At 42.7% G+C, this 11669-nt stretch overlaps 1 protein-coding gene across 2 annotated transcripts; it reads left to right on the forward strand.

The window, feature by feature from the left end:
- Positions 1-2376: 2376 nt before the first annotated feature.
- On the forward strand, positions 2377-9706 carry LOC119427400 (serine/threonine-protein kinase PAK 2; the record flags this gene model as incomplete). 2 transcript variants are annotated; one of them, XM_037695006.1, is given in 9 exon segments in its annotated part: positions 2377-2494; positions 2598-2661; positions 2778-2826; positions 3014-3126; positions 3196-3313; positions 3410-3509; positions 5363-5559; positions 6198-6335; positions 9616-9706. In XM_037695006.1, coding segments are annotated over 9 exon segments (984 nt in total), but the record flags the coding sequence as incomplete, so codon positions are not given.
- Between the last annotated feature and the right edge of the window lie 1963 nt (positions 9707-11669).

Raw genomic sequence — 11669 nt, forward strand, 5'->3', positions numbered from 1 at the left:
TGAACACAAACTAACACATAATGAACACATACTAACACATAATGAACACATACTAACACATAACCTAAGCTAACAAGAACAGATGAATCACTAAAAGAACAATGCTAAATACCTAAACGAAATGATTAACAATGAACATAAATTTTACCCATAATCCCTCACTGAGGCCATGTGACTGGCAGTCAACCACAATGAACCAATGAGGTAGTCTAATTGAGTCACAAGGACCCACCCCCCAAGAGATAATAAATAAAGTGCTATGTGTTGTCATCATTGTATGTTCCCATACAAAGACCAAATTGTCTCTGCATTTAACCCATCGCACCTGGAATACACCCAGGTGGAGCAGTGGGCAGCTATGTAAGCTGCCTGGGGAGCAATTCGGGATTGGGTGTCCTGTTCAGAGACACCACTATATGTGCAATGACTGGGGATTGAACCCAGGACCTTCAGTTCCTGAGTCGGCTGCCCTGCCCCTAAAAGATAAATGTATTGATGAGACTACCTGTATAAATACATGTTAAAAAAAAATCTGAGCAATGAAATTACCAAACAGGTCACAGTCGAAACAATGAAACGGGGAGGGGAGAACGGGAGGGGGGATTCCTCTGGATGCGCAGAGCATGTGAATCTCACATGCTCATAGAGCAATTTTGCTCCGCTTGGAGCACAAGCTTGCAGCAGAAGGAATATAGTGATCATTGACTTCCTGGTAGGCTACTGTTTTTTTTAAACCAGCTGTGTCACAGAAACTGTTCAGAAAAAAAAACAATTACTGTACGTATTTGTGCATGTTACCGGTACGTACTATAGCACACTATGGTCCATTGTGGTCAACTGCTGGTCACATGGCCTCAGGGAGGGATTATGGGTAAAATTTATGTTCATTGTTAATCATTTTCATTAGCTGTTTAGCATTGTTCTTTTAGTGACTAGCCTGTTCTTGTTAGCCTACTGGTAGTTTGTGATCATTGTGTGTTAGTTTGTGTTAGGCCATTCTGTAGCGTAACCATGAGTGAGGGAGGTAGTTGTCATGAAGACCTGTGGGGTTCACTCTGTCTGCGTGTGCTGGACAGTAAAATCTATGATCTACAACAAGGTTTGTACATAGTAGCTGTGTGCTGTAACTCAAGTTACAATGTGGTCACCTGCGGCTTATATATGTACAAATGTATTTATTTATTTTGTGCAGCCTATATTGAGGTGCGCTCTATACACCGGCAGTTACGGTAATTACAAACAATTTCTACTCCATCATTGACAAAATACATTTTCATCAGAACCTCAAAACTATCCTGATGATTGAAATAAAGGTAACACAACTTAATAATAAAAAAAACCTTTAAATAGAAAAGCTAATTTGTTTAATTATCAAATCAAAGAGCTACAATAAATACAAGAGCACCGCCAGGTTGAATGCTCAGAGTTCAAAATACACGTGTTTTAAACCTACTGACATTAAAACACGTTTTTATTAAAGAGTTTCCACCATTTCATTAATAATTTGTCAATCATCTGTGTTGTTGTGATGAAGTCTGTTGATTTTATGAGGATCAAAAGCTTCGTAAAGTTTCTTGAGTTGATCTGTGAAGGTAAGTGCTGGCAGACGAGCCTTTATGAGTCCCAGCGTTACAGAGGGGCACGATGTGTGCTCACACTGAACTGTTCCTCTGAAATTATACATTTTACTTTAAAATATTTGCATCCCAATTAATACATTAAATCAACATAAATAATAATGTTAACTTTTTAAACAGATTTCTACGTTTACACCAACTTCTTTCAAGTTTTGATCAAAAGCTAACTGTAATTCTCGTCATCGGAACGATTTCTCTCATTTTTGCTTCATGTACAGGACGTTAAACGAATGACGAGGCACGGAGTGATGAGAACGTGTGCGTTCTGTGAACATGCAGCGTGAACATTGAGTGTGAAGAAGCTGAATCTGGGTTCATGAATTTAAACCAAGCAGCTGAATTAGCAAAAACAAAGCTAAAAGACAAAAGTAGAAAACCTGAAGCTAAAAGCTGAAATGATCAAAACAGCAACTAAAACGTGCACAGTAGATGCTTATATTATCTAAGCTGTAGGTAAATAGAATAGAAAGGTGTCTTAAGTAGCAGAACATTAGCTAAAACCTAAATGTATAGCATTAATCACAAAATGTTTTGACTCATACGTGCAGAAAACCAGACAGGAAAGCAGCTAAAATGATCCATTCTAGTTGTGATGAAAGCAAATGTTATTTATTGCACCAGTGTTTATGGTGACGGCTCCGAAGGGCCACATGTGGTCCCAGGGCCACAGGTTGCAGAGGCCAGGTTTAAAAACAGCCTCCTCATCCTGAATGAACTTCAAGCGTTTGTGTGTTTCAAGATGTACACGAGGCCCGTGATCAACCCGGTCCCAGAGACTGAGAACAACTCCAAGGCAGCCGAAAGACAGAAAGCCAAGGACAGCAAGATGACCGATGAGCAGATCATGGAGAAACTAAGTCTGTGAAACACACTCGCTGAGATTTGCAGAGGGCAGAACAAATCCTTGTGTTGGGCCTCATCTCTATTGACCTTTTATTTGTTGTTCTTGGTGATTCTCAGGAACCATTGTCAGCGTGGGAGATCCAAAGAAGAAATACATTCGTTATGAAAAGATCGGCCAGGGGTGGGTCAGAGCTCAGCCTTTCTCAAATGATAGAGTGACGCGTCCAAGAAAAGCTGTGCAGCTGTCACTGACGTTCACATGAAGTTAGATTTTAATCTGTTTTGATTTGTTTTCAGGGCGTCTGGCACCGTTTACACAGCCATTGATGTTGCCACGGGACAAGAGGTGAGCGTTCTTCTTCTCATACTTCTGTTCTTTGTGTGAGTGGTCCGTCAGTGAAAATGTTCAAGTGCAGAACCCATTTCAGCTAAATCTGCTTTTATGGATCACATTCTAGAACTAAATACAAATCCTCTGCTCTGATTGGTTGGGTTTGTCTGCAGGAACATGTTTACAAGATGTTTTTTTACAGGTGGCCATCAAACAGATCAATCTGCAGAAGCAGCCAAAGAAAGAGCTGATCATCAACGAGATCCAGGTCATGAAGGAGCTGAAGAACCCCAACATCGTAAACTTTGTGGACAGGTAACGCCGACACATACTGCGGAGACGCACGAGAAGGAAACGGCTCACAGTACCAATGTGTGTGTTTAGCTTCCTGGTTGGAGACGAGCTTTTTGTGGTCATGGAGTACCTGGCAGGAGGATCTCTGACTGACGTGGTGACAGAGACGTGCATGGACGAGGCTCAGATTGCTGCAGTGTGCAGAGAGGTTCCTCACATCTCCAACAGGCTGTGTCCACTACAGCGTCATGAGAACACGTCTCTTGATCAAGAAGTTTTCTCATTTTCTGTTCCATGTGTTCAGGTCCTTCAAGCCCTGGAGTTTCTGCATGCCAACCAGGTCATCCACAGAGACATCAAGAGTGACAACGTCCTCCTGGGGATGGACGGATCAGTCAAACTCAGTGAGGACACACACAACAGCACAAGCAGCTCTTCCGACATGTTGAAGCAGTATTTATAGTTGGAAGGACTTTTACATGAACTGCATTTACACAAATAATGCACCATTATTATAAAATGACATTTTTCATTACCGTATTCTCCACCGTACACGTCGCACCGCCCAATAAGTTGCATCAGTCCAAATATGTTTAATAACGTGGAAAAATCCATAAATACGTCACTTCACCGTATACGCCACATCTATTATGTGTCACCGCTGACAACCTGGAAATGTGGCCGGTGTTGTGCCAAAAATCGATTGGCTGCCAAATGGCGGCCGCAGCAGCGTGCACGGGAGGACTTTAACAAGAACTTAACGAGACTAACACTTGAAAACAAGTGTTTGCTCAACATTATAGTAACGGTGCGTCTCAGCTGAACTTTTACTTAATAAATGCACTTCAATGGTCAAATCAGCTGCATTTCTCCGAGGCGGTGCAACAAAATGAAGCTGATCTGACGGCTGCTCCAAGCGAGCAGAACGAAGGTGGCAGTCTATGGCAACCCAGTTGTGTCATTAATAGCCACTTTTACCTATTACATGACACAACGGCATGCCATACTCCTCAAGTGCCATCTAGCAGCTGAAAATGGTAGTGTTCAATATTTTCAGTGAGAATGAATGAAAACATTCACATCTCAGCCAACAGTTGGTTTATAAATCTGGAAAACAATCCATAAACATGTTGCTTCGGCGTGTAAGTCACAGGGCGTGCAAATTATGCAAAAAACCACGAGCTATGGCGAAAAATACAGTCCTCGTTTTTCACCATGTGTATTTTTAACGTGCTGTAGCACCCTCGGCGCCCCCACAGCCTTGCCCTGAAAACATTTACGGTAGCTTTGTGCACCTCTGAATTAAAACACGTCTGCAATGAGAACTTTATAAATTGGTACTTGCATTACAAAGTATAAGAAACAGCCCTGTTTCAGGTCAGTACCTAAGGATAAAGCAGGGTTTTAGTGAAGCGTAATGAAGCCCAGCCCTCTCGAGCAGTCCTCACCAGAGGAACATCCCTCAGAGTTGAAACGAGTCACAGACTTTGTGTGATCCGACACTTTCATGGTTTTTGCACAATTATAGTTTAAGTTTCATGATTCAGGACGTTTTTCTCCAACACAAGTTTGATGACGTCACTCTAATATTTGAATTGTATAAAATTCATTGTTACATCATCAAATTGTTAACATTTTTGTCTGAGTGTGTCTTGCTGCTGTAGGATTTATAGTTTTGTGCTGACTAGGCGCAGAGTGCTCACCCCAGCTTCCACAGTCAGTTATTTTAGCTCAAAATAGTTCCTTCAACACAAAAAGTATGTTTGTTTTTTTTACTTTTCTCCTAAAACATTAGAGAAACATGAAAATTACATGTAAGATCTGACTCGGACTGATTGTTTGACACTTATTTTTCAGTCTGCCTCATTAACTTGGCAGTCAGGGAGTGACAGACACAGGCCTGTGGTTTCCATGGTGACCATGGCAGCAGCTGTAACATTTCTTTTGACCTTGCTTCTCGTTACACTTCTGACAGCGTGCATGTATCGGGGCTGTTGTAGCTCAGTGGTCAGTGCTGCGGTCTTGTACTCCTGAGGCCGCAGGTTCAAGCCCAGGTTGCATTAGCCGGGGTGTGTGATGTAAAAGCGTTGGCAAAGCGTGGCTGAGGCAGCCCTGCAGAACGGAGCAGCTGAAAGAGAAACGGCATGTGTAACGGAGGCAGTCTGTGCAGCAGCTGCGCTCACGTCCCACAGACTTACGAGAGCTCAGAGAAGTTTAACGTGACGTCAAGTCATGAAATCTATTTTTGTTTTTTCAGCTGATTTTGGCTTCTGTGCCCAAATCACTCCGGAGCAGAACAAGCGCAGCACCATGGTGGGGACTCCATACTGGATGGCTCCGGAGGTGGTGACCCGCAAAGCTTATGGACCCAAAGTGGACATTTGGTCCCTGGGGATCATGGCCATAGAGATGGTGGAGGGAGAGCCCCCCTACCTGAACGAGAACCCTCTCAGGGTGAGTGTTTCCTCATCAACAGCTGTTTCTGCGTCCAGGTGTGTCTCAGTCTTTAGGATCCGTTTATTTTTGGATTTATTTTGAAATGGTTCTAAGAATACTTTACTGATAAAACTTTAGTTATCTCAGATCTTCCACGTGCATCATCCTGTTCAGGCTGTCGTTTGGTACTCCGTATTAGTTTACCTTATTAGTGTTTGTGTACATCTTACATCCTCGTTGATTGTTGGATGTAACTGGCACCTTGAGTTTAGTTCCACCACGTGTACCACACGTGATGAATGACAGTAAAGAACCTTGAATCATGTGGCTGACCTTTAAAAGTCTGAACAACGTCCTCATGAAGCCTGGTCTGAACAAAATCAGTAACAAATAATAACCGTTGAATATGTGAAATGAAGATGACGAAGATCAAGCATGGTGTGTTAATATCATGTTAATATCATGTTGATGTTGTGTTCAACTTCAGTGTAAACGGCTTTAGAACAAAGCTGAGGACAGTCATGACTCGTGTGTCGAATATAAACATGACATTTGATCCGATGTGATCAAACATCATGAATACTCTTAATACAGCTAACGGTGCAAGTTACTGTGGAGGCCAGCGTCCTCCAACCCTCCTCTTCCTCTTGTTGCAGGCGTTGTATTTAATCGCCACCAACGGGACTCCGGAGCTGCAGAATCCAGAGAAACTGTCCCCCGTCTTCAGGTCCTTCCTGTCCCGCTGTCTGGAGATGGATGTGGAGAAACGAGGCTCAGGCAGAGAACTTCTGGAGGTACAGCACGCACAGAAGAGACGAAACCACTCGCCGGTTTGGAAACCCTAGTGTTTTACCCACACACGATCCTGGACGCTTTGAGTTTAGACAAGTTGTGATCCTTTCTCTTTTGTCTGCTGGCTTCAAACAAACATGCATCACGCTTCAAACACGCTCTCATCTGCTGCAGAGCTTCACTGAACATTTTTATTTTGAATCATTTACATCCTGGACCTGTCCGTTTACAATAATGCAAAGTATGAAAGGGATTTTAGTTTTCTCATCATTCTGTTTAACTAAAGTTTAGGTCTGTCACAATAACACATTTTGCTGGGCGAAGAATAAATGTTGCTTAATTTGTTTTGAGTGTAGTACCTTTTTTTGACCACTGGGTGGCAGTATAAGACTGGCTGAACCGAAGGATGCATAGTGAGGGAGCGAGTAGTGTGTCTCTTTAAGAAAAATGGGAGGGGGGCCCCTTGACATCACATGGGCTGTCTCTCCTTCCTTTATTCGGTTCTAAAAATGGCGGACGCTCGGTGTGGTTTGAGCTCTTTAGCATTTTTCACACAAAGCTTTTGATAAAAACTCAGTAAACAAGTTTTCAGCTTCTTTTTGCAGAAAAAACAACTTTTTAGATGAAGGCACGAGTTTCAACCGTCAATTTTGGAGCTTCAACAAGACGGAGGTTTTTTCCCTGAGGTCGGCCTGTTAGCTTAGCTTGTAGCTTAGCTCGTAGCTTAGCTCGTAGCTTAGCTTCTCAGCTTTGCTGCTTTTAACGATCCAAAAACGTGATTTTGGTCGATTAAAACAGATTTTAAAGAGAAAGGGGGGGTCAGTGAAGAGTTGAGCCTTTTGTCCTCCAGTGTGTTCAGTAGAAAGAGAGACACGAAGAAACGATGAAGCTGATAAATGAAAATGAGGTCGATAATTTTCATTTATCATGTGATTAACTGATTTATTGTGACAGGTCTACTAAAGTTGTTTTCATGCACTTCTTTCTTTTTTCAAATGTGTATTTGTCCATGGCGTTAGCAAAAGATCCCATGAACACAGCTGATGAGTCCCAGGTGGAATTTATTTAATGTACGTCTAAAGCTGATTACGAGTCAACGTATGAAACGTTGTAACGCTCCTCCAGTGCTGAGCTGACATCTGGTGTGGCAGCAGCTGAAACTGATCCTCGACTCATCCTCAGAACATCGCACAACTACAGTGGGGAGAACAAGTATTTGATAGACTGTTGATTTTTCAGGTTTTCCCACTTGCAAAGCTTGTAGATGACTGTAATTTTTATCATAGGTACTCTTCAACTGTGAGTGATGGAATCTAAAACAAAAATCCAGAAAAATACAATGTATGATTTTTAAATAATTTATTTCCATTTTATTGTGTGAAATAAGTATTTGATACACCAGAAAAATGAAACTTAATATTTGGTACAGAAACCTTTGTTTGCAATTACAGAGCTCAGACGTTTCCTGTAGTTCTTGACCAGGTTTGCACACACTGCAGCAGGGATTTTGGCCCACTCCTCCATACAGATCTCCTCCAGAGCCTTCAGGTTTCGGGGCTGTCGCTGGGCCACACGGACTTTAAGCTCCCTCCAAAGATTTTCTATGGGATTCAGGTCTGGAGACTGGCTAGGCCACTCCAGGACCTTAAGATGTTTCCTACGGAGCCACTCTTTAGTTGCCCTGGCTGTGTGTTTTGGGTCGTTATCATGCTGGAAGACCCAGCCACGACCCATCTTCAGTGCTCTTACTGAGGGAAGGAGGTTGTTGGCCAAAATCTCACGATACATGGCCCCATCCATCCTTCCCACAATATGGTGCAGTCGTCCTGTCCCCTTTGCAGAAAAGCATCCCCAAAGAATGATGTTTCCACCGCCATGCTTCACGGTTGGGACGGTGTTCTTGGGGTTGTACTCATCATTCTTCTTCCTCCAAACATGACGAGTGGAGTTTAAACCAAAAAGTTCTATTTTTGTCTCATCAGACCACATGACCTTCTCCCATTCCTCCTCTGGATCATTCAGATGGTCCTTTGCAAACTTCAGACGGGCTTTGACATGCGTTGGCTTGAGGAAGGGCACCTTGCGTGCACTGCAGGATTTTAATCCTTGACGGCGTAGAGCGTTACTGATTGTTTTCTTTGAGACTGTGGTCCCAGCTCTATTCAGGTCATTGACCAGGTCCTGCCGTGTAGTTCTGGGCTCATTCCTCACCTTCCTCAAGATCAATGATGCTCCACGAGGTGAGATCTTGCATGGCGCCCCAGACCGAGGGAGATTTTCCGTTATTTTGTATTTCTTCCATTTTCTAATAATTGCACCAACTGTTGTTGCCTTCTCACCAAGCTGCTTGCCTATTGTCCTGTAGCCCATCCCAGCCTTGTGCAGGTCTACAATTTTATCCCTGATGTCCTTACACAGCTCTCTGGTCTTGGGCATTGTGGAGATGCTGGAGTCTGATTGATTGAGTGTGTGGACAGGTGTCTTTTATACAGGTCACGAGTCCAAACAGGTGCAGTTAATACAGGTAATGGGTGGAGAACAGGAGGGCTTCTTAAAGAAGAACTAACATGTCTGTGAGAGCCAAAATTCTTACTGGTTGATAGATGATCAAATACTTATTTCACACAATAAAATGGAAATTAATTATTTAAAAATCATACATTGTATTTTTCTGGATTTTTGTTTTAGATTCCATCACTCACAGTTGAAGAGTACCTATGATAAAAATTACAGTCATCTAGAAGCTTTGCATGTGGGAAAACCTGAAAAATCAACAGTGTATAGAATACTTGTTCTGCCCACTGTACTTCATTTTTAAAACTTTGGCAACACTGTGTCTGTTAGCATAATATCTCTTAAACTAGCTTTGAGTGAAACTTTCAGGAAATCATTGGATGTGCACGTTCAGAGTCCGTACACTTCAAAATGGGCACTACACAAAAACGGCTATCAGTGAGTCACATGGTGAGATCATATTCTGTGTGGTAGTAGCTGAAAGTCATCACTTTCTTTGAGAGCTAACACTTCAAGGGTTTCATGTTCCTCATTTTTGCCCAGACTTTCAAAAGTTTTGTAGATTTGAAGTCATTTTGTACGGTTGTGTAATCTCTGAGCGTCTGTGGGCTGCTGGGTTTGAACGATCCAAACTGTGACCTGTGCTTCTCTTCTTCTTCTCTTGTTGTTCTTCAAAGTGCCGGCCAGACGACATGTTGTGGCTCATGCTCTGATGGTCTCATGTGGATTCCAAATCTGGATCTTGAAGTTCTTTTCTCTCTTTGTCAGGATCCGTTCCTGATGCTGGCCAAGCCTCTGTCCAGCCTCACTCCGCTCATCCTGGCAGCCAAGGAGGCCATGAGGAGCAACCATTAACCCCCAGCTCTAAAGACTGTTCCAAGAAGGCCAGGCAGACCCTGCTGGAGTCCATAGAGTCTGAAGATCACAGATCCTCAAGTGTTCGTGTTTGTCATTGTCAGAAAATGCTGCTCCACTTTTCCTCACGTCTCCTGATCGTCTGTTTGTGCCTTCACCTGGCGCGGCTCGTTTGGACCCACCCGGGCCTCAGTACCAGCCTGTTTCTAAACATTTTGCACAACAGAAGCCAGATTTACACCCACAGATGTGCTAAGATCTGTTTCACCTGCTCTGCAAGAGTTTCAACTCAACGCCTTCAGAGATTTACTGAGAAGACAAAACTGTAGGTTGTTACACAAAGTATGTAAAAGAATAATTTCATGTTGGAGCTCAGAACAGGTTCAGTCAGGTCGTCTGGACAGATTCTTCTCGTTTCACATGGAAGGTTCATCAGTCTGAGGCCTGCCGACCTGCTCCCTAAACCTAACCCTCTGACCTTAAACCAAACTCTCACCCTAACCCCACCCTTTGACCCTAAACTTAACCCTGACTGCCAAGCCTAAGCTGGCCCTCTGACCCTAAGCCTCTGACCTTTGACCCTAAGTTTGACTGCCAACACTGACCATAAAACCCCAGACCTGGACCTCTGACACTGGACTCGGACCCTGACACGTACCCTGGGCCTTACCTAATACTCTTCCTCCTGGAAGCCCTCGGTGGAGTGAGGCCACAGCTGGAGGCCTGGGTGGGGTGATGGGAGCGTGCATGTGTGGCCAGTGCAGGGATGGACTGTGCACGATGCTCTGACCTCTGAGCGACATTATGTGGTGGTTTCTGTAGGTCTGAGCGTGACATGAAACTAAAACCAAACGGGGATGGGACAGCACGGTCTTTGAGCTGCAGAAAAACCAAATGCGAGTCCTGGTTTGACTCGTAACGTCTGAGAAACCAGTCATTCCAGTACGTACTGAGACTTCACTTTATTTTCTATTCAAATAGATTCTTTTGAAAATAAATGATAGTTGAAAACTTCAGGGTTTAATGTAACTTCATCTCAGAATTCTTGCATGTTGCATTTAGTGAAGGGACAATCTGTGCAAACATTCAAAACAGATTTGACTTCATTTGTCTCTTCAGCTGCGTCTCCTTGTTCTTCATGTTTGTACAACTTAGAAAATTGTTTTTATTTTAAACCAGAAAACAATTTATTTCCTACATGTTTTAGATCTCTTTTGTATATTGTGTAATGTCCTGTATTTTAACAGTTCAAATCTAGTATATACTTTATCATTGTTCTGTTTTTGTGACTAACGGCAAGACACAAATTGTTTTTAGTCTCAAAAACATCACTTATGAACTCCAAGCCAAATAATAGATTGAAAATAGTCAGAAACTGAAGCCTTTTTATTGTTTTGTTTTGATCTTTGAACCAGATGTACTTTGTTGTACATGATAAATCTATAAAAATCTGTTTAAAAATGGATGAAAAAGATGCTTGTTGTGCTAAAACAGATTGATAAACCAATTCTATAACTTTATTTTGAACACATGGACTGTGTTTGATGGAAATAAATGTGTTAATCATGAAACTGACAGCTTTTGTCCTTGAATAAAACCCATAAAGCTGGACCTGAAGAGATTTGTGTAAAATAAAAGCCTAGCTTTCATGAATTCATACTGCTGCTGCCTTTTGTGACACAATTTTAGACTAAAATGATTTGAACATTAAGCAAAAATCTCATGTGATGGTTGCGAATGTCACTCAGGGTATGTGTTATGCATAACTCGCAACTACTACCACATCCAAAAAGATCATTTTTGCAAATGTCATGAACAGGTAAGACAGAATGTTAGTTGCAGTTCCACGACTCGTCCACAAGATGGCGATGCTCCGTCAGACCACCAGCAGAACGCTGGCTCCGCCCACATTCAGCTTCCCTTCCTCTGGCTTTAACGCAGCAGCGTCGCTGGCTCCGCCCACATTC

Source organism: Nematolebias whitei, chromosome 21 (genome assembly GCF_014905685.2).
Source record: "Nematolebias whitei isolate Nwh7 chromosome 21, NemWhi1, whole genome shotgun sequence".
NCBI lineage: Eukaryota > Metazoa > Chordata > Actinopteri > Cyprinodontiformes > Rivulidae > Nematolebias > Nematolebias whitei.